The following is a 21,625-nucleotide window of genomic DNA, read 5'->3' on the forward strand; positions in this document are numbered from 1 at the left end:
ATGTCAATGAATGGAGCTACAGTGAATTTATGAAATCGCTTCAATCATTTGTAATAGCCCTGTATGTTGTTCTCAAATAATGGACTTCTGTACGTCACCAGTACGAAGTTGAAGAGTGTTCGTATGGGCGAGTTGAGGATGCTGCGCCCCATCCTTCGGAACTCGGACTCGGGGTCGCGCAGCGAGTTGCACTGGATGCCGAAGGCGCAGGTGCCGATGACGTCAGTGGTGAACCTGGCGTTCCACTCCTTGATCTCCACCTCCTGGCGGCCCTCGGCGAGCGGCTGCAGCACGGCGACCATCTCGCGCGCGCACGCCTCCATCAGCGGGAACATGAGCCGCATCTTGCCCGAGGTGAACGTCGGCGTCAGTTTGGTGCGCAGGGCGCGCCACCGCGGCCCGCCCAGGTTGAACAGGTGCGCGCTCAGCGGGTCGTGCTTCTCGTCCACCTGTTCACAACGAGCAAGCCCGCCGACCAATCAGCGCCCGAGTTCCGACCTCACTACGCGCCGAGTCCCACAACTTGCTCGACTCGGCAACAATGCTAAACTACAGCCACACTCCCCATACATCTACATCTACATGGATATTCGGCAATCACATTTGAGTGCCTGGCAGAGGGTTCATCGAACCACCTTCACAACTCTCTATTATTTTAACCTCGTATAGCGCGCGGAAAGAATGAACTCCTATATCTTTCTGTACGAGTTCTGATTTCCCTTACTTTATCGTGGTGATCGTGTAGGTCGGTGCCAAGAATATATCGTAGGTCCGTGTCAAAAAAAATATTTTCTCATTTTCATACTCTAAACACTGCTTGCAGCGTTTGTACGAGGGTCGTTTTTTAAGTAAGTGCCGGTTATATTTTTTAAAAAAGATATAAATACTTTTGTAAAAAAACCTTTATTTTCTGATTCTACACACTTTTACCTATTTTCTACATAGTTGCCTTGTTTATTTAAGCACTTGTCATACCGTACAACTACGTCTTTAATTCCCTCTTCAAAGAATTCGGCCGCCTGCTCCGACAGCCAAGAGTTCACGGCAGCTTTCACTTCATCGTCGTCATTGAAGCGCTGCCCGCCAAGATGGTGTTTCAGGTCCCGGAAAAGGTGAAAATCGCTAGGAGCATGGTCGGGGCTGTATGGTGCACGGTCCAAAACTTCCCAGCCAAAAGAATCAATCAAATCCCGAGTCTTTTGAGAGGTGTGAGGCCTAGCGTTATCGTGCAGGAGCAAAACTCCTTTTGTCAGCATGCCGCGCCTTTTGTTTTGAATTGCTCTGCGGAGCTTCTTTAGAGTTGCACAGTAGGCATCTGAGTTGATTGTCGTTCCTCGTGGCATAAAGTCCACTAGCAAAACACCGCGCCGGTCCCAGAACACAGTTGCCATAATCTTGCGCTTTGACAGCGGCCGGTTGGCTTTGACCTTGACGGGTGAGGTTGTGTGTCGCCATTCCATCGATTGTCGCTTGCTTTCGGGAGTGATATGGGATACCCATGTTTCATCTCCAGTGACAATTTGACTCAACATGTCATCCCCTTCTTCCTCGTAACGAATCAAAAAGTCCAATGAAGTGGCAAATCTCTTCCCTTTGTGGTCCTCTGTGAGGAGTCTGGGTACCCACCGAGAACACAGTTTAAGTTTTCAGACACCATTTTGTACAAAACCGATCTTGAAACTTGTGGAAATTCCAAAGAAAGAGTGGAAATTGTGAATCTTCTGTCCTCACGAATCTTTGTTTCGACTGCAGCCACCAAATCATCACTGATCACAGAGGGCCGGCCTGAGCGTTCTTCGTCATGGACGTTTTCACGGCCATTTTTAAACTCTCTAATCCACTGACGCACTTCACTCATTGCATTCGAGCCATAAACTTCTGTTAACTGATGATGAATTTCTGCTTCTGATAGGCTTCTTGCGGTCAAAAAAGGTATCACTGACCGTATCTCACACGCGGCGGGCGATTCAATAATCGTAAACATTATAAAATAGCACAGCGATGCGTACACGTCAGCTACAGAGCTGAAACTTGCATCAGTGTGAACGGGATGGATGCCGGCAAGTGGCGCGGTGGCTTGCTGCAGCGTCCGCGCGAACTACGGGACTATACGCGCGAACGGCCCTTACTTAAAAAAACAACCCTCGTACCATATGTATAGGGTGATTTTTTTTCCACCGTGTATAAACTATAGGGGATTGATAGATGAGAGGATACGGAACAAAGAGTTTCTAACGAAATTATGTCCAGAAATGCATGGTTTTCATGCTAGAGACCATTAATTCACGCAAACTTTGTTGTAGAGACTGCGGTCTAACGCCCGCTTTACCATGCAAACACGGTGGTAGTACGCTTGGTTTCCTGCGAGAGGGTGGTACGGTAACAATGTACGATTGAATAAATGGTAACGTCCTTTAAAAAATAAAATTTTACGATGACGTTGAATGAATGTCTGAACTGTGGAATGGATACAAAGCTTGAATTATCGTCTAGCGTGTTGTAACTGTAAGTAATGTACTTACTCTGTGTTATTGCTAGCAAACCTTAATACGAATCGATTGGGCAACGTAACTCCGAATACCAATAAAGAAAAACCGTCAATGCAAAATACCGGGTGATCAAAAAGTCAGTATAAATTTGAAAACTGAATAAATCACGTAATAATGTACATAGAGACGTACGAATTGACACACATGCTTGGAATGACATGGGGTTTTATTAGAAACAAAAAAAAATACAAAAATACCAAAAATTATCCGACAGATGGCGCTTCATCTGATCAGAATATCAATAATTAGTATAACAAAGTAAGACAAAGCAAAGATGATGTTCTTTACAGGAAATACTCAATATGTCCACCATCATTCCTCAACAATAGCTGTAGTCGAGGAATAGTGTTGTGAACAGCACTGTAAAGCATGTCCGGAGTTATGGTGAGGCATTGGCGTCGGATGTTGTCTTTCAGCATCCCTAGAGATATCGGTCGATCACGATACACTTGCGACTTCAGGTAACCCCAAAGCCAATAATCGCACGGACTGAGGTCTGGGGACCTGGGAGGCCAAGCATGACGAAAGTGGCGGCTGAGCACACGATCATCACCAAACGACGGGCGCAAGAGATCTTTCACGCGTCTAGCAATACTTTCTTTTTTTGTTCTAATGAAACCCCACGTCATTCCAAGCATGGGTGTCAAGTTTTACCTCTCTATCTACATTATTCCGTGGTTTATTAAGTTTTCAAATTTATACTGACTTTTTGATCACCCGTACATTCTGTCACATGGGCACTAAATCCTCTGGCCCTGTTCAAAAATGATATCTTTGGTCCCTGTGTACGTAAATAAATTAAATGGTCTTACCTCTAAAGCAGCAACGGTGAAATGCGATATATTTTGATCTCTCATGAAAAAAATATAAATATGCTAGCTGTAGGCTCAGCAATGTGACCCTAATACTTTGGAATGTACAAGAAATTATTTTGGCTGATAAAAGAAAACATTTATGAAAAATCCGATTTCTTTGAAAACCGTATGACCCAATCTGGAAGGCAAGACTCATTGTGGTGAATTATTAACACTGACTTTTTTAGCAAAATTATATTCCAATTTAAGTTTGTCTTCTCAAAAACAATTGACAATTAAAACTACATTGCAGAAAAATACATCATATTTACTAATTGATTCACGAACAATGAGATTAATACAGCAATTATTATGTAACCTCACTAAACCAGTGTAAAGGCAAATCACGAAATTACACGTACCTCTCTGTTAACAAATATTAGAAACGCGACAAAAGTGAAATATCTAATTCGCCATTTTATCAAATCAGCTTACGTACATTCTGGGGCTACACAACAGTTGGCAATTATCAGCCAACTGATGTATACTAACGCGGTAGCAAAACGAAAATAATAATTGTTTCACATATTTACCTTGTTTGGATGAAGATAGCTGCGCCCATATTCAACAATATTGACATAACTACGTTAATCTAACACTTGATGGCTTCACAGTACACACCACAAAAACTGCCTACTCCGTCCTGTTTAGCTCACATGCAGCTACCTACCTCGATGCGCCAAGCGCTTTCTTACTCCAACACTGCTGTATCAGACCAGAAGCAATCTCTTTGGCTCTGCAGTTGTGCACAGTCAGCGATCCGCATTATAAAGCCTATCAGTCCGCCTTGATGCAAATACCTTCTTATCTGTTTACTTATTTATTTTCCTAAGTCCGCAGCTCGTGGTCGTGCGGTAGCGTCCTCGCTTTCCACGCCCGGGTTCCCGGGTTTGATTCCCGGCGGGGTCAGGGATTTTCTCTGCCTCGTGATGACTGGGTGTTGTGTTCTGTCCTTAGGTTAGTTAGGTTTAAGTAGTTCTAAGTTCTAGGGGACTGATGACCATAGCTGTTAAGTCCCATAGTGCTCAGAGCCATTTAAACCATTTTTTTTATTTTCCTAAACTAGTTTCGGCGACAAACGTCAGCATCATCAGTGTTTATTTTAAATCTAAAACATGCAGAAAATAACATAGTTATACAAACACAGTAACACATTATTACATTTTTACTGTTCCTTTTTTGACATATAGTTCTTCTATAGATACTTTCATACTATGTTATTTATTATATGTAATGGCATGTTTTTAAGAATTACTCTCGCTGTTTGCTGCACATATTCTATACATTTTTCTGTTGCTGGTTCTGCTCAGCGTACATCATATCATCTACAACTGTATGCGCGGCTGTTAGTAAACAAATACTAGAAGGTGAACTTCGTACTCCAGCAATATACATTTGAGGTTGCTGTAGTGTTGTGGAATCCAGTTTTGGTGTGTACTGGGCTGTTAATTACTTAGTATTGTACTCTCGTTCGTTGGACGGCATGTAGCTGATTCTGTACACAGAAAAACAAAACTTTGGCACTTTGTTTACGATCAAGAACATTACGCCATCTTGCTGTTCGCGTGTGTCGCTAGAGGAGTAATGGATGTTCCGAATTACGACGTCTTCGTTTCCTTATATGTGTCTGTGTGTAATGGGGTAGTGGTTCTTTTGCGTGTGTGTGCTTTCTGTTCTGTGTCCTTGGTCAGTTTTCTCAGAGCGGTAAAGAGTGTATTGTTTTGCATCAAGGCGGAATCAATTTCTGATATTGTTGTTTTTCTACGCAAACACGGACTAAATGGAAGACTTCCAGGGTAAAGTTGTTAGTTGCACTTTAGTTTAAATTAACATTGCTATCGTATTCGAGTACCACAAATAAGTGTATCCTAGTAGACTCCTTTCTGAATAACTTGGAAACCATGCATTTCCGAACATAAATTCATTAGACGTTCTTTGTTCCGTATTCTCTCGTCGATCAATCGTTAGAGTTCGTACGTGGTGGAAAAAATCACCCTCTATAAATATAATTCTTATTAACGTTTAAAAAACCCCGGAGCGACGTAAATGACGCTGAGACAAGTAATTTAATATAAGAAATTCCAAATTAGAGGAAATACCCCAAAAATGAATGAGAAACGAAGAAGCAAGCACCCTTGTTTGCGGTGTTACTTTTTTTATTATTGTTTTCCAACGTCGTGTTTCACCTTCATTTAGGCATCTTCTGATTGGCCGATATCCGATATTTGGCAGTGATAGGCACATGGCATACCGTGCATAAGATATCCCAGCAGACAAACGCCTCCTGTCAAGCTTTAAAACCTCTGTGCGGTGTCCTTCTTACATGTGGCGCATTCGAATGCAAACCAAACGGGATCAGGCCTACAGTAAAGCTTTACATCATAAACATACCGAAAGTGTAGTGCGTATTATGGTTGTACACATCACATATGTTGTTCTTATTTTGTGTTTATTTCCTTTCGTCCCTTCTGCTTTTGATCATTCGTAATTGGGTAAAGAAAACGTATGTCATTTACTGACGGAGATGCAAATCGGAAGCTTATACACTTGTGAAGACATACGGTGGGTTTTGTAAGTAGGCTGTTTAGGTTTTCTTATTGGTAACGCCATGTAGCGCTCTGTATGAAAATCACTGGCTGTGCTGTGTGCAGTCTGTGGCTAGTTTGCATTGTTGTCTGCCAGTGTGGTGTTGGGCAGCTGGATGTGAACAGCGCGTAGCGCTGCGCAGTTGGAGGTGAGCCGCCAGCAGTGGTGGATGTGGAGAGAGAAATGGCGGAGTCTTGAAATTAGTAAGACTGGATGTCATGAACTGCTATATATATTATGACTATTAAGATAAATACATTGTTTGTTCTCTATTAAAATCTTTCATTTGCTAACTATGCCTATCAGCAGTTAGTGCCTTCCGTAGTTTGAATCTTTTATTTAGCTGGCAGTAGTGGCGCTCGCTGTATTGCAGTAGTTCGAGTAACGAAGATTTTTCTGATGTAAGTGATTTGTGAAATGTATAGGTTAATGTTAGTCAGGGCCATTCTTTTTTAGGGATTTTTGAAAGTCAGATTGCGTTGCGCTAAAAAAATATTCTGTGTCAGTTTAAGCACAGTCATGTATAATTGTTCTAAGGGGACCTTTCAGTTTTTCCAATAAACCAGTGGATACCGCGAGACTGGTAAATAAAATGATAAATCTTAGCTCAATATAAACGTCTAACCATCCAACGCAGTGAAAAAAATACTGTCTGCCAAAAGCAAGACTCGAAACCTGAGCTCCAAGTGCGGAAGTCGCGCACTTGGTTTCAGACCAACACCGATGTCAATGTACGACTTGGGTTTATCAGGTCTGAAAGACCGTTAGGCTCAACCACTACACGTGCGGCGACGTATTTCGTCTGGTGACGTCTTATGTTCGACATTACGCATCCACTTTCGGGGTATTTGCCGACATTTGCAGCTCCCTGTGTTTTACATCAAATTACTTGTCTGAACGCTTTCAGAGATATTTGAACGTTAATAACAAAATCACGATATATATATACGGTACGGCTAAACTTTCAGGAAATATTCCTCACACACAAAGAAAGAAAATATGTTATGTGGACATGTGTCCGGAAACGCTTACCTTCCCTGTTAGAGCTCATTTTATTACTTCTCTTCAAATCACATTAATCATGGAATGGAAACACACAGCAACAGATCGTACCAGCGTGACTTCAAACACTTTGTTACAGGAACTGTTCAAAATGTCCTCCGTTTGCGAGGATATATGCATCCACCCTCCGTCGCATGGAATCCCTGATGCGCTGATGCAGCCCTGGAGAATGGCGTATTGTATCACAGCCGTCCACAATACAAGCACGAAGAGTCTCTACATTTGATACCGGGGTTGCATAGACAAGAGCTTTCAAATGCCCCCATAAATGAAAGTCAAGAGGGTTGAGGTCAGGAGAGCGTGGAGGCCATGAAATTGGTCCGCCTCTATCAAACCATCGGTCCCTAAGACGCCTATCAATTGCTTCGAACGTCTTCCTGTCAGGACACCTTCGTTCTGGAAATCTGTCTCAATACAAACGTACCGCGCCACGGCTATTGCCCCGTGCTAATCCATACATCAAATGGGCATCTGCCAACCCCGCATTTGTAGACATTGCACTGACTGCAAAACCACGTTCGTGATGAACACTAACCTGTTGATGCTACGTACTGATGTGCTCGATGCTAGTACTGTAGAGCAATGAGTCGCATGTCAACACAAGCACCGAAGTCAACATTACCTTACTTCAATTGGACCAACTGGCGGTGAATCGAGGAAGTGCAGTACATACTGACGAAACTAAAATGAGCTCTAACATGGAAATCAAGCGTTTCCGGACACATGTGCACGTAACATCTTTTCTTTATTTGTGTGTGAGGAATGTGTTTGGGCGTACCTTTTTGTAACACCCTGTATATATATATATATATATATATATATATATATATATATATATATATATATCAAATCCCGCTTTGCTAGTCCCAAGCCTGAGGCCTCATTACGCAGGTTGAGAGTACTTCGGGAAACTCCACAACTGTGACCAACCAAAGGAAGAATTCGGGTAACGTAATCCAAACAGAACCTAACTGAAAGCCACCAACAACAAAGGAAATCAGAGAAATCATAAAATGACAGTAATAAAGAAATAGGTGAAGACAATAAAAGGGCGCGCTGAAAAGTAATGTCTCCTAATTTTTATATGAAAAACTCCTCAACCCCTTTAAATGAAACAGAAGTTGCTAGCATTCGACATATCCATTCTTCATAGTTACAAGGCGATGTCTGCTGCTTTCTGCCGTTGGAAGGGACCCAGTTAAAGCTTGAAACTAGGGTGATGTGTAACGGTAACTGCATCGGTGAGTGAGAAACAACGTGCTGGTATTGAATTTCGAATTCGAGGATCGAGGAGTTCGTCCTCGCATGGAACACCGTCTCTTTCCCCACGATATTACCAGAACATACACTAGAGCTGCGACTTCTCCACCAGTCCGACACCTTGGGTTCACTATCATCGATCATCCTCCATACAGCCCCGACTTGGCATCGTCAGGTTTTTTATCTGCTTCCCAAACTTAAATAACACATTTGAGTATAACACTAATCTTCAATCAGTCATGTAATTTACAAAAATTCTTTTGCATTTAAAATTTGTTGTAATATAATTGTGACCCGCAAACACTGTATGGAAAATGTTATACAGAGTGGTCCATTGATAGTGACAGGGCCAAATATCTCACGAAATAAGCGTTAAACGAAAAAACTACAAAGAACGAAACTCGCCTAGCTGGAAGGGGGAAACCAGATGGCGCTATGGTTGGCCCGCTAGATGGCGCTGTCATAGGTCGAACGGATATCAACCGCGTTCTTTTAAATAGGAACCCCAATTCTTTATTACATATTCGTGTAGTACGTAAAGAAATATGAATGTTTTAGTTGGACCACTTTTTTCGCTTTGTGATACATAGCGCTGTAATTGCGGAAAAGGCCGATATAGTGTAGATATATGGCTATTTTGATCAAAATGCCCAAAGGGCGTGTGCTATGTATGCTGCTCGGTATCCTGGACGACATCATCCAAGTGTACAGATCCTTCGCCGGATAGTTACGTTATTTAAGGAAACAGGAAGTGTTCAGCCACATGTGAAACATCAACCCCGACCTGCAACAAATGATGATGCCCAAGTAGGTGTTTTAGCTGCTGTCGCGGCTAATCCGCACATCAGTAGCAGACAAATTGCACGACAATCGGGAATCTTAAAAACGTCGGTGTTGAAAATGCTACATCAACATCGATTGCACACGTACCATATATCTATGCCCCAGGTATTGCATGGCGACGACTTTGAACGTCGTGTTCAGTTCTGCCACTGGGCACAAGAGAAATTACGGGAATATGACAGATTTTTTCACGCGTTCTATTTAGCGACGAAGCGTCATTTACCAAGAGCGGTAACGTAAACTGGCATAATATGCACTATTGGGCAACGGAAAATCCACAATGGCTGCGACAAGTGGAACATCAGCTACCTTCGCGGGTTGATATATGTTGCGTTATTATGGGAGAAAGGATAATTGGCCCCCTTTTATCGATGGCCATCTAAATGGTGCAATGTATGCTGATTTCCTACGTGATGTTTTACTGATGTTACTACAAGAAGTTTCACTGCATGACAGAATGGTGATGTACTTCCAACATGACTTATGTCCGGCACATAGCTCGCGTGCGGTTGAAGCGGTATTGAATAGCATATTTCATGACAGGTGGATTGGTCATCGAAGCACCATACCATGGCCCGTACGTTCACCGAATCTGACGTCCCCGGATTTCTTTCTGTGGGGAAAGTTGAAGGATGTTTTTGCTATCGTGATCCACCGACAACGCCTCACAACATTCGTCAGCGCATTGTCAATGCATGTGCGAACATTACGGCAGGCGAACTACTCGCTGTTGAGAGGAATGTCGTTACACGTATTGCCAAATGCATTGAGGTTGACGGACATCATTCTGAGCATTTATTGCATTAATGTGGTATTTACAGGTAATCACGTAACAGCATGCGTTCTCAGATATAAGTTCAAAAAGGTACATGTATCACATTGGAACAACCGAAATAAAATTTTCAAACGTACTTACGTTTTGTATTGTAATTTAAAAAACGTACCTGTTACCAACAGTTCGTCTAAAACCGTGAGCGATATGTTTATGACTATTACAGCGCCATCTATCACAAGTGGTCCTACTAAATCATTCATATTTCTTTACGTACTACACGAATATGTAATAAAAAACAGGGGTTCCTATTATAAAAAACGCAGTTGATATCCGTTTGAACTATGACAGTGCCATCTAGCGGGCCAACCATAGCGCCATCTATTTTCCCCCTTAGAGCTAGACAAGTTTCGTTCTTTGTAGTTTTTTCGTTTGGCGCTTATTTCGTGAGGTTTTTGGCCTGTTTACGACCAATGGACCACCCTGTATATGTGATGTTAGAGTGCTTTTCTAAAGTATGTTTGTAAGTTATGTAAAGAAATATGTGGAATGTATAATTTACTAAATAATATTCTGTCGTGGATTAATTGAGTGAAAATGTTCGTGTATGTAATTTTAATATTTGTGCATTTGTATAAAATGGTACACGCTGTGGAACAACGTGTAGGGCACCTGTTACATAAAATATCGAGTGTTTTTGTACTGTACGGTAGTCACTCTGGGAGGCGGAAAGAATGGCTTGGGATTTTGGCGCGCTAACTGCAGAGCGGGGGGGAACGAGAAGACACACTCTGCAGGCAGCAGGGAGAGAAGCAGAACTCGCACGGAGCAGCAGCTGCCTCGCCTGGAAATTGTCACACAATGGCCTCGAATGACAACTGCTGAATTATTACGGCTTTGGTAGAAGCTGTTGGGCTCTGTAAGTTATGGGCGTTAAAACGACGCCAAGAAGAATTAATTTGTCGATACTTCAAGAAACTCGTGCGCCGTACCAGGGGTAGTGTAGTCTGTAAGGGGTCCGTAGGCCCTTACTATAACTTTGCACTCATCACAGGTCGATAGGGCGAACAATCGATTGTGACGTGTTGAGAGAGCGAGTGTCGAGATGCGCCAGTGTGGTTGGCGGGTATGTGTGTGTGAAGGCCGTTCTTGAAATACAGGTCTTTAACGGAGAAGGGTGTCGCCATCACCGTGGTTAGACCCCTATGTAATAGATTAATACCGGGAAAGTGAAGAAGTATCATTACGAAAGTGATCAGTGACGTTACTAGTGCCGATATTTGGTTTCGCGTCTACCGCGCCGGCCTAACCTTGGATTGCAGTGTTGGATGCAGTGATGCATCAGCGCGTGACGATAATGGAAAATGAAGAAAGCCTGTGCTGGGATTAGCCGTAATTAGATATGTATGGCGAAGGCAGTGGCTGTCTCCTTTTTGTGTTTTGAGAAGAATATAAGTTCGTAATTAGTAAAACGGTGTTGATGTTCCTTATTACCAGACATTCAGTAGTACAGTATTGAACAGGAAGAACTGGAAAGTAACAACTTCCGTAGCAGTCAATTCCGATTACCAGCCCCATTAGGTTCACGGTCATGTTAATAATAAATATTGGGCTGCTATTCGATCAGATCAGGTCGGGATAATAAAAACGGAGGTGTTACAAGCCGCCATTACTGCGTGCCACATCCAACACCTGCAGCCAACGGGTTACGAACGGTAGAATTAGAACTGTAGCATCGTGAACTATGAAATGAAAACTAACTTTTTTCAATAATTATTGTGTTAAACATGAAACCTGGTTCACCCTGTTACGTTCGTAATTATTAATTTTATACAGCAGCCGCTTGTAAGTTTCATTTGTTAGAGTCACCCGTCGATTCCGTTTCCTTTGTACTGTTTCTCCTGAGTGGTCTTGAGGTTTAAAAAATGTAACCTAAATATTATGATAAATTTTATAAAGAACTGACAAGTTACGCCAAGGGAGAAGCGATAGAACTACAATGGACATGTTATTCCATGGACTCTTCTCTTCTATGCGCGAACGCCCTTTCCTTTGTCATTCGCTTATCATATCAGCTTGCGTTCGGACCTAAGAGGACGTTCTTATGTAAAGCACATCTTGCTGCACCAGTTAATAATGTAAGTTGTACTTATAACCAGAAAAATATAATGGTTATTTTGTGAAAAGGATTTGTGTATGCGGTCAGTCAATTTGTAATGATACCTGGATTGTCCTAAGTAGATATGGGCCTTAGCGAATAATTTCCATTGTTAGGCGCCATCTTAGAAAATCTTCAACATTTTTCTTTTAGCTCATCTACGAGACGTGCCGTCGGTTAGGACAATTAACTTTCTCTCAGATCCTACGAGCCCGGCGGCCGTTGATAATAATTTAACTATATTTACTTACAGCTTTTCTTTACATAACGATATAACATCCCAAGAAGAAAAGGTCTGGTCACAGGACTCCAGTTCCAGTATAGGATTTCATTTGTAGATGCTACTCTTGTTATATTGAGGAATCGAGACTAAACCACGATATTAAGTTACGTATTGCAGTAGTTTACATCGAACAGACTTGCGAAATATTCTCTGGTGCAATACGCACACGACATCTCACGAGCCTGGAATAATAACTGTGGTTTTGGGTAAAGAGGGAAAGGACAATTAATTATCGACGATTACGTAACTACCCTGAGAACTGAGCTAGTTTATTAATTACTGATCTGTGTCGGGCTAACTTAAAACATATTGCACTATTAAGAACATTCTTGTGAGTCATTTTCAGATAAGTGTTTTCAACGGCTACTATTGAGTCAATAAGAATACGATTACATTGTCAGACTGCCGTATGATTTTTAGATATCACTGTTTTTATATTTTTACATTACACCTTGCCCACAGCTCGTTTCCAAAAATCTGAATCTTTGCGGAGCTATCCGCATATCGAGAGGTGATACTCGGTACAGATTACCAGCTTGTTCCTCGAAGATGTGTCTTGAACATCCAAAATGGTTCGAATAGTAAAATACTGCTTTATAACTGCACTTTGCAACAGGTAGCTTCATTTGAATCAATGTACGTGAAATGTGAAAGGAGTCTACTGGGGTACACTTATCTACATCTACATCTACATCTACATTTATACTCCGCAAGCCACCCAACGGTGTGTGGCGGAGGGCACTTTACGTGCCACTGTCATTATCTCCCTTTCCTGTTCCAGTCGCGTATGGTTCGCGGGAAGAACGACTGTCTGAAAGCCTCTGTGCGCGCTCTAATCTCTCTAATTTTACATTCGTGATCTCCTCGGGAGGTATAAGTAGGGGGAAGCAATATATTCGACACCTCATCCAGAAACGCACCCTCTCGAAACCTGGCGAGCAAGCTACACCGCGATGCAGAGCGCCTCTCTTGCAGAGTCGGCCACTTGAGTTTGTTAAACATCTCCGTAACGCTATCACGGTTACCAAATAACCCTGTGACGAAACGCGCCGCTCTCATTTGGATCTTCTCTATCTCCTCCGTCAACCTGATCTGGTACGGATCCCACACTGATGAGCAATACTCAAGTATAGGTCGAACGAGTGTTTTGTAAGCCACCTCCTTTGTTGATGGACTACATTTTCTAAGGACTCTCCCAATGAATCTCAACCTGGTACCCGCCTTACCAACAATTAATTTTATATGATCATTCCACTTCAAATCGTTCCGCACGCATACTCCCACATATTTTACAGAAGTAACTGCTACCAGTGTTTGTTCCGCTATCATATAATCATACAATAAAGGATCCTTCTTTCTATGTATTCGCAATACATTACATTTGTCTATGTTAAGGGTCAGTTGCCACTCCCTGCACCAAGTGCCTATCCGCTGCAGATCTTCCTGCATTTCGCTACAATTTTCTAATGCTGCAACTTCTCTGTATACTACAGCATCATCCGCGAAAAGCCGCATGGAACTTCCGACACTATCTACTAGGTCATTTATATATATTGTGAAAAGCAATGGTCCCATAACACTCCCCTGTGGCACGCCAGAGGTTACTTTAATGTCTGTAGCCGACTCTCCGTTGATAACAACATGCTGTGTTCTGTTTGCTAAAAACTCTTCAATCCAGCCACACAGCTGGTCTGATATTCCGTAGGCTCTTACTTTGTTTATCAGGCGACAGTGCGGAACTGTATCGAACGCCTTCCGGAAGTCAAGAAAAATAGCATCTACCTGGGAGCCTGTATCTAATATTTTCTGGGTCTCATGAACAAATAAAGCGAGTTGGGTTTCACACGATCGCTGTTTCCGGAATCCATGTTGATTCCTACATAGTAGATTCTGAGTTTCCAAAAACGACATGATACTCGAGCAAAACACATGTTCTAAAATTCTACAACAGATCGACGTCAGAGATATAGGTCTATAGTTTTGCGCATCTGCTCGACGACCCTTCTTGAAGACTGGGACTACCTGTGCTCTTTTCCAATCATTTGAAACCTTCTGTTCCTCTAGAGACTTGCGGTACACGGCTGTTAGAATGGGGGCAAGTTCTTTCGCGTACTCTGTGTAGACTCGAATTGGTATCCCGTCAGGTCCAGTGGACTTTCCTCTGTTGAGTGATTCCAGTTGCTTTTCTATTCCTTGGACACTTATTTCGATGTCACCCATTTTTTCGTTGGTGCGAGGATTTAGAGAAGGAACTGCAGTGCGATCTTCCTCTGTGAAACAGCTTTGGAAAAAGGTGTTTAGTATTTCAGCTTTACGCTTGTCATCCTTATATGTGGCACCCCAATATTGTGACGATACTAATGTAAACTAAAGTGAAACTATCATATTGTAAAAGATGTATGTTTCTGATGGACTTTATAAAGCGGATCGCTGACTTTGCACGAACGCAGAGCCAAAGATATTACTTCTGGTCTGATATTGTTGTGTGGGAGCAAGAGAGCGCTTGGCGCACAGCATTGAGTGTGTATCAGTGTGTGAGCGAAAGAGGATGCAGTAGGCAGTTTTTGTGGTATGCTCTGTAAAGCCACCAAGTGTTGGATTATAACGTAGGAATGTTTCTCATATCAATATTTTGTGTTACACCGCACATAAATTAGGTAGTAAAAATGATGAGTGACTTTATAATGGAATGTAAAGTAAAATGAAGAACTGTAAATTTAAATGTGATAAGAAAGGAATACTGAACTGATACTACAAAGAAGCTTTAAGACTACATGTATTATTGGAAACATAAATGTGGAAGCAGAAGCCCTCTCGGAATGAAGGTAAAGAAGTTAATTTTTCATTACTTGTCTTTTGCCTGTGCGTTAGACTAAATGAGATGTCTGATAACTGGTAACACCAGAATATACGTAAAGAGATTTTATGCATGCGCTGGTTAGATATTTCCCTTTTGTAGTGTTTCTAATTTTTGTTAACACATGTATACGTAATCTGATGATTTGTCTTTATGCTTTTTAGTGATTTTAGGTAATACTTGCTATACAAATCTCACTGTTTGTGATTTAGTCAGGGAAGAAAAGGTTTCATTTAGTGGAAAGAATATTATTCTTCTGATTAATGTAATTTCAATTGTCAGATGTTTTGAAAAGCCGAAATTAACTTCGAATACAGCTTCACTATTGAAAACGTCTATGTTAGTAATTCACCCAAATCGCTACCTCCTCCCTGTCCAGGTCATATGTTTTTCAAAGACATTCAATTTTTCTTCAATGTTTCCGTTTATTAGCCAAAAGAATTTCACGTATATTTCAAAGTATTACTGCCAGCGTTGAAATAATTTACGTGTTTGCTGCCGGGTGACGTCGTCGACCGCCGCCGATATTTCGGCAGGAGCACACCCTGCCATTCTTAAGGCATAACTGCAAGGAGGAAGCACTGTGTAAACGAATTTAATACCTCGGTTCACAGAGGAGAAACAAGGAAGATACCACACACAGAACAAGTAACCGCAAAGTCAACACACAACCACAGATAACCAACATCAGAAATATCGATACTGACTATTAATCAACAGGTTAGGTAGCCCCAAGTCTGTCCCTCTACTTTTGCTGAGAGACAGAGCCGGATTCCAAGCAGCATTTTGACAAAATCCACCATTTCTGTTTATAAGGTTGCTTGATAGCTTGATTTCAACAGCTTCCTTAATGACACTATTCCAATAGTTGGACGTGGAAGCCAGAACCTCCGTGTTGTTGTATTCCGTAGGATGACGGGTGTCAAGGCAATGTTCTGCAATAGTGGATTCTGTGGTGTCACCGCCAGACACCACACTTGCTAGATGGTAGCCTTTAAATCGGCCGCGGTCCGCTATTATACGTCGGACCCGCGTGTCGCCACTGTCAGTGATTGCAGACCGAGCGCCGTCACACGGCACATCTAGAGACACTTCCTAGCACTCGCCCCAGTTGCACAGCCGACTTTGCTAGCGATGGTTGACTGACAAATTACGCTCTCATTTGCCGAGACGAAAGTTAGCATAGCCTTCAGCTACGTCATTTGCTACGACCTAGCAAGGCGCCATCATCATTTGCTATTTATCTTGTGGTGCATGTACCGTCAGACCGACGTTCACCAATTATGAATTAAAGTTAAGTATTCCAGAAGTTACGTACTTATATTTACTAGACTCAATTCCCTTAACTGTTCCAGACCTCACGCCAGCCTGCGTGAGCTTAACGCGTGCTTTTCGGCTACCGGTCATAGTGGCTTGGCTGTCTTGCCAAGTCACAACAGATTCGCTCGGCTGTCGTAAGCGTGTGTGACGCTTACGTTCAAAACACCGGTCTTCCACAGTCCTGATTGTCTGCCCAATGTATGACATGCCACAACTGCAAGGAATACGATAGACACCAGCCTTACGCAAACCAAGATCAGGCCCCACAGCGCCCATGTTATATCAGACGCTGAAAGTTCGGCAGCTGAGCTATCACATCTGGAAGTCACCTTTCGTCAGAATGGCTATAGTGAGAGGCAGATCAAACGTGTGTTGTGCTATCAGCCTTCTGTGCTACGGGTGAGTGACGACAGCAACGAAGTTGCACCTAAGTCTACGGCAATTTTTGCCTTACGCAGGAAGCATTTCTAACAGAATTGGCTGTATTTTGCGGAAATATGATGTGAAATGTGTTTCTCGACCACCTTCTAAGATTTCTGATGTTTTTTATCTGTTGTTGTGTGTTGACTAGGCGGTTACTTGTTTTGTGTGTTCTATCTTTCTTGTTTCTTCTCTGTGAACCGAGGTATTAAATTCCCTTGCACATTGCTTCCTCCTTGCAGTTGTGCCTTGAGAATGGCAGGGTGTGCTCCTGCCGAAATATCGGTGGTGGTCGACGTCGTCACCCGGCAGCAAACCCGTGAATTATATGAACACTCAATTCGCCGGGAAAAGTTAAGGTCTCATATTACTGCCAGCATTACACACTGCTGAGGCTGTAGCTAGTAATTTTTTCTTCTTCATGAGAGAGCAGAATATAACGATATCTTCTTTTACTGCTTTAGAGGAAAGACAATTTTATTTATTTGTTATGTGCACAGGGACCAAAGTTATTAGTTTTGAACATGGCCTAAGGGACTGAATGTATTTTGCAATGACTGTGTTTCTTTATTGGTATTGGGAGTTTCGCAATCAGTTCGTATAAAGTTTTGCTGACGATAACACAGAGTAAGGACATGACATGGAGCTACAACACGCTACACGTTAACTCCAGTTTTTTTATGCATTCCCAGTTCGGGTATTCATTTATTTAGCTCAATGTTTTATAATGAACGTTTCAAATGGAAGCAGAATCTTACACAGCTGTACACTGTCCTTCAGCTATTCGGTCTGTGTATCCACTTCTGCATACAAGGGGTGGACTAAAGGATGGAAACAACAAACACACAACATATAGGGATACATAATACGGCTTAGAAAATCCTTTGTCACTAAAAATGGGTTTTTGTCAGGGGCCTGAAGACTGATTTCTTCTTGTGTCTTTCCAGATTTATTTCCCCTCTCACTCTGTGTCGGGAATGACAAACCACCTGCTGCGAAACACAAGATCAGGTCGTTCTTCAGGCTCCCTACAAAAATCCGTTAATTACTTAGACCTGTTAAAAATGCAGTAGGTAATATTGAAATCGCATAACTTAGCGGAAATCGAAAACAGTGTGAAACAAGATTTATCAGATCAAAGAACATTCTTTCACTGCTCCACAGTTATGCCTTAACGGATAATATTTTTCCGATTTTCCTGTATGCGGCACAAATCTTCGATACGTTGCCTCTTGAAACACTGAACATTTCGGCTCCCTTGGTTTCACACGTACCCATCATGCGGGCAGCAGCAGTTTACCCCGAGTCCAAACACACAGAGCTCCGGCATAATGTAGTCACAACTACACAGAACATTGTTCTGACCATGAGTGACACTTTCTATGGACTGAGGACACTGACCGAGCGAGGTGGTGCAGTGGTTAGCACACTGGACTCGCATTCGGGAGGACGACAGTTCAATTCCGCGTCCGACCATCCGGATTTAGGTTTTACGTGATTTCCCTAGATCACTCCAGGCACGGCCGACTTCCTTTCCCATCCTTCCCTAATCCGAGCTTGTGCTCCGTCTCTAATGACCTCGTTGTCGACGGGACGTTAAACACCAATATCCTCCTCCTCCTCCTCCTGAGAACACTGCACGGTACCTTTCATGGTCAAATATAATAAACCAACTTGCAAACTTGACTCATATCTGTTGAGGATTCAATTCAAACAAAAAGTATCGGCAGAAATTGAGAAATTTATACGAAATAAATTAACAAACGACGGCACTGATCTTCCTTGATACAAAAAAACGGGTCATATCACTGTTGCAGAAACAAGGAAACAAACATGCCAAACTGAAACAGACGCACAATCTCCAAGATATTCGACCTTTTACAGACGCTCGAAATTTAGAGCGGAATTTAACGCGACATGCTTATAATAGTTTCCACAAAGAAACTTTGTCTCGAAACCTGGCAGAAAATCCAAACAGATTCTGGTCATACATGGAGTATTCTAGCGAAAAGACACAATCAATGCCTTCTCTGCACGATAGCTACGGAGATACTATCGAAGACAGTGCTGCCAAAGCAGAGTTGCTATAAACAGCCCTCCCAAAATTCTTTCACCGAAGAAGAAGAAGTAAATATTCCAGAATTGGGATCGAGAACAGCTCCCAACATGAGTAACGTAGAAGTAAATATCCTCGGAGTAGTGAAGCAACTTAAATCACTCAATAAAAGCAAGTCTTCTGGTCCAGACTGTACACCTATTTGGTTCCTAAGCACCATACTTAACAATCATATACAACCGTTCGCTCGAAGAAAGATCCATTCCCAAAGACAGGTCACACCAATATTTAAGAAAGGTAGTAATCCACTAACTACAGACCTATATCATTAACGTCGATATGCTGCAGGATTTTGCAACATATATTGTGTGTTATGCTTGGTAGAGAACGGTCTATTGACACACAGTCGCCTGCCTCTGTAGCCCAGCGGTTCTAGGCGCTACGGTCGAATCCTGCCTCGGGCATGCATGTGTGTGCTGTCCTTAGGTTTACGTAGTTCTAAGTCTAGAGGACTGATGACCTCCGATGTTAAGTCCCATAGTGCTTAGAGCCATTTGAACCATTTTGACACACAGTCAACACGGATTTAGAAAACATCGTTCTTGTGAAACACAACTAGCTCTTCACACACATGGAGTACTGAGTGCTGTTCACAAGGGATTTCAAATTGATTCCGTATCTCTTGATTTCCGGAAGGCTTTTGACACTTTACCACACAAGCTGCTTCTAGTAAAATGGCGAGCTTATGGAATATCGTCTCAGTTATGTGACTGGATTCGTAATTTCGTATCAGGGAAGTCACACCTCGTAGTAACTGATGGGAAGTCATGGAGCAAAACAGAATTGATTTCCGACGTTCCCCAAGGTAGTGTTATAGGTCCTCTGCTGTTCCTTATCCATATAAAAGATTTGAGAGACAATCTGTGCAGCCTAAATTGTTTGCAGATGACGCTGCCGTTTATCGACTAGCGAAGTCATACGAATATCAAAACAAATTGCAAAAAGATTTAAAAAAGATATTTATATGGTGCGAAAATTGGCAATTGACCTTAAGTAACGAAAAGTGTGAGATCATCCCCATGAGTGCTAAAAGGCATCCGTTAAACAGCAGTTCACGATAAATCAGTCAAATCTAAAGGTCGAAATTCAACTAAATACCTAGAAATTACAATTACGGAAAACGTAAATTGGAAGAAACACATAGAAAATGTTGTGGGGAATGCTAACCAAAGACTGCGTTTTATTGGCAGGACACTTAGAAAATGTAACAAATCTATTAAGGAGACCGCCTGCAGTACGCTTGTCCGTCATCTTTTATTGACGGAGTACATCGAAAAAGTTCAAAGAAGGGCAGCACATTTTGTATTATCGCTAAATAGGGCAGAGTGTATCACTGAAATGATACAGGCTTCGGATGGACGTCGTTACAACAATGGCGTTTTGCCTTGCTGAGAAGTCTTCTCAGGAAATTGCAATCACCAACTTTCTCCTCCGAATGCGAAAATTTTGTGTTGACACCGTCCTACATAGGGAGAAACGCTCACCATGATAAGGGAAATCAGAGCTTGTACGGAAAGACATCGGTGTTTATTCTTTCCGGGCGCTGTACGAGATTGGAATAATAGAGAATTTCGAAGGTGATTTGCAGAGTAGCCATGTAGATCTAGATTCATATTGCTACATGCATTTCTACGTTAGTTACAAATTTTTGTATAACCTCTTTATGTATTCCGCAAGCTACTGCATAGTGCACGGCGGAGGGTACATGCTACCAGTCTTATCGATTTACGTTCCAGTACCATTCAAGTACTGGGTGATAGGATAATGGTTGTCTGTGTGCTCTGTATGTGCTGCTGTCTCCCTTCTGTTATCCTCAAGATCCCGTTGTGATATATTTTCTTGTAGATTCCATCTAACGTTTTGTGTACGTGACGAAGAGATTTGGTGTTACAAGCTAAGTGGTAACGTAACGTTTTTACTTATGTGTCAATTACATGAAATAACCTCAGCTTTCCGACAGCTATAAATCTCTGTTCATTGTTGCTCATTTGTAGGAAATTATTGAAGACAAAATGGAAACGTCTCTGTGATGTACCACTATAAGTTTCCGATGTTGTACCGATTCAGTTTAAGAAACTTATTCGTATAGTCTGTTTAAAAAAAGCGTTCACCATTATTAGTGTTACATAACGTTTCAAAAGGATGTTCGGATTTAGCTATTACTATCTTTAACCTAACTGATTAAAAACATAATTGTTTCACATCATGCTGTTACAACAGAAAAGCATTATGGAATGAGGAGCATAGATGAACTGCATGTAGCTGTAACAGAATACCTACCTGCGGATAACGGCATAAGAGAATGTGCACGGACATGTAATATCCCTAAGCCAACAACTAAGAGGTAAGCTGAAAATACAGGGTGTTTCAAATATAACTGGTATGATTGAAATGGCAATAAAAACTAAACGAGCAGCGATAGAAATACATCGTTTGTTGCAATATGCTTGGGACAACAGTACATTTTCAGGCGGACAAACTTTCGAAATTACAGTAGTTACAATTTTCAACAACAGATGGCGCTGCAAGTGATGTGAAAGATATA

General features: G+C 42.0%; 1 protein-coding gene across 2 annotated transcripts in view; it reads right to left on the minus strand.

The window, feature by feature from the left end:
- LOC126141630 (probable cytochrome P450 6a13) overlaps window positions 1-21,625 on the minus strand; it is a 173,468-nt gene that overhangs the window by 45,427 nt on the left and 106,416 nt on the right. Inside the window, exon 3 of one of the 2 annotated variants that reach the window (XM_049915267.1) lies at window positions 99-449. The exons of the other annotated variant lie outside the window; for it this stretch is intronic. Coding sequence (XP_049771224.1) covers window positions 99-449 — 351 coding nt within the window. The remainder of the gene's footprint in view (window positions 1-98; window positions 450-21,625) is intronic. 2 annotated transcript variants of the gene reach the window in all.

The sequence above is a fragment of the Schistocerca cancellata genome, unplaced genomic scaffold (genome assembly GCF_023864275.1).
Source record: "Schistocerca cancellata isolate TAMUIC-IGC-003103 unplaced genomic scaffold, iqSchCanc2.1 HiC_scaffold_732, whole genome shotgun sequence".
NCBI lineage: Eukaryota > Metazoa > Arthropoda > Insecta > Orthoptera > Acrididae > Schistocerca > Schistocerca cancellata.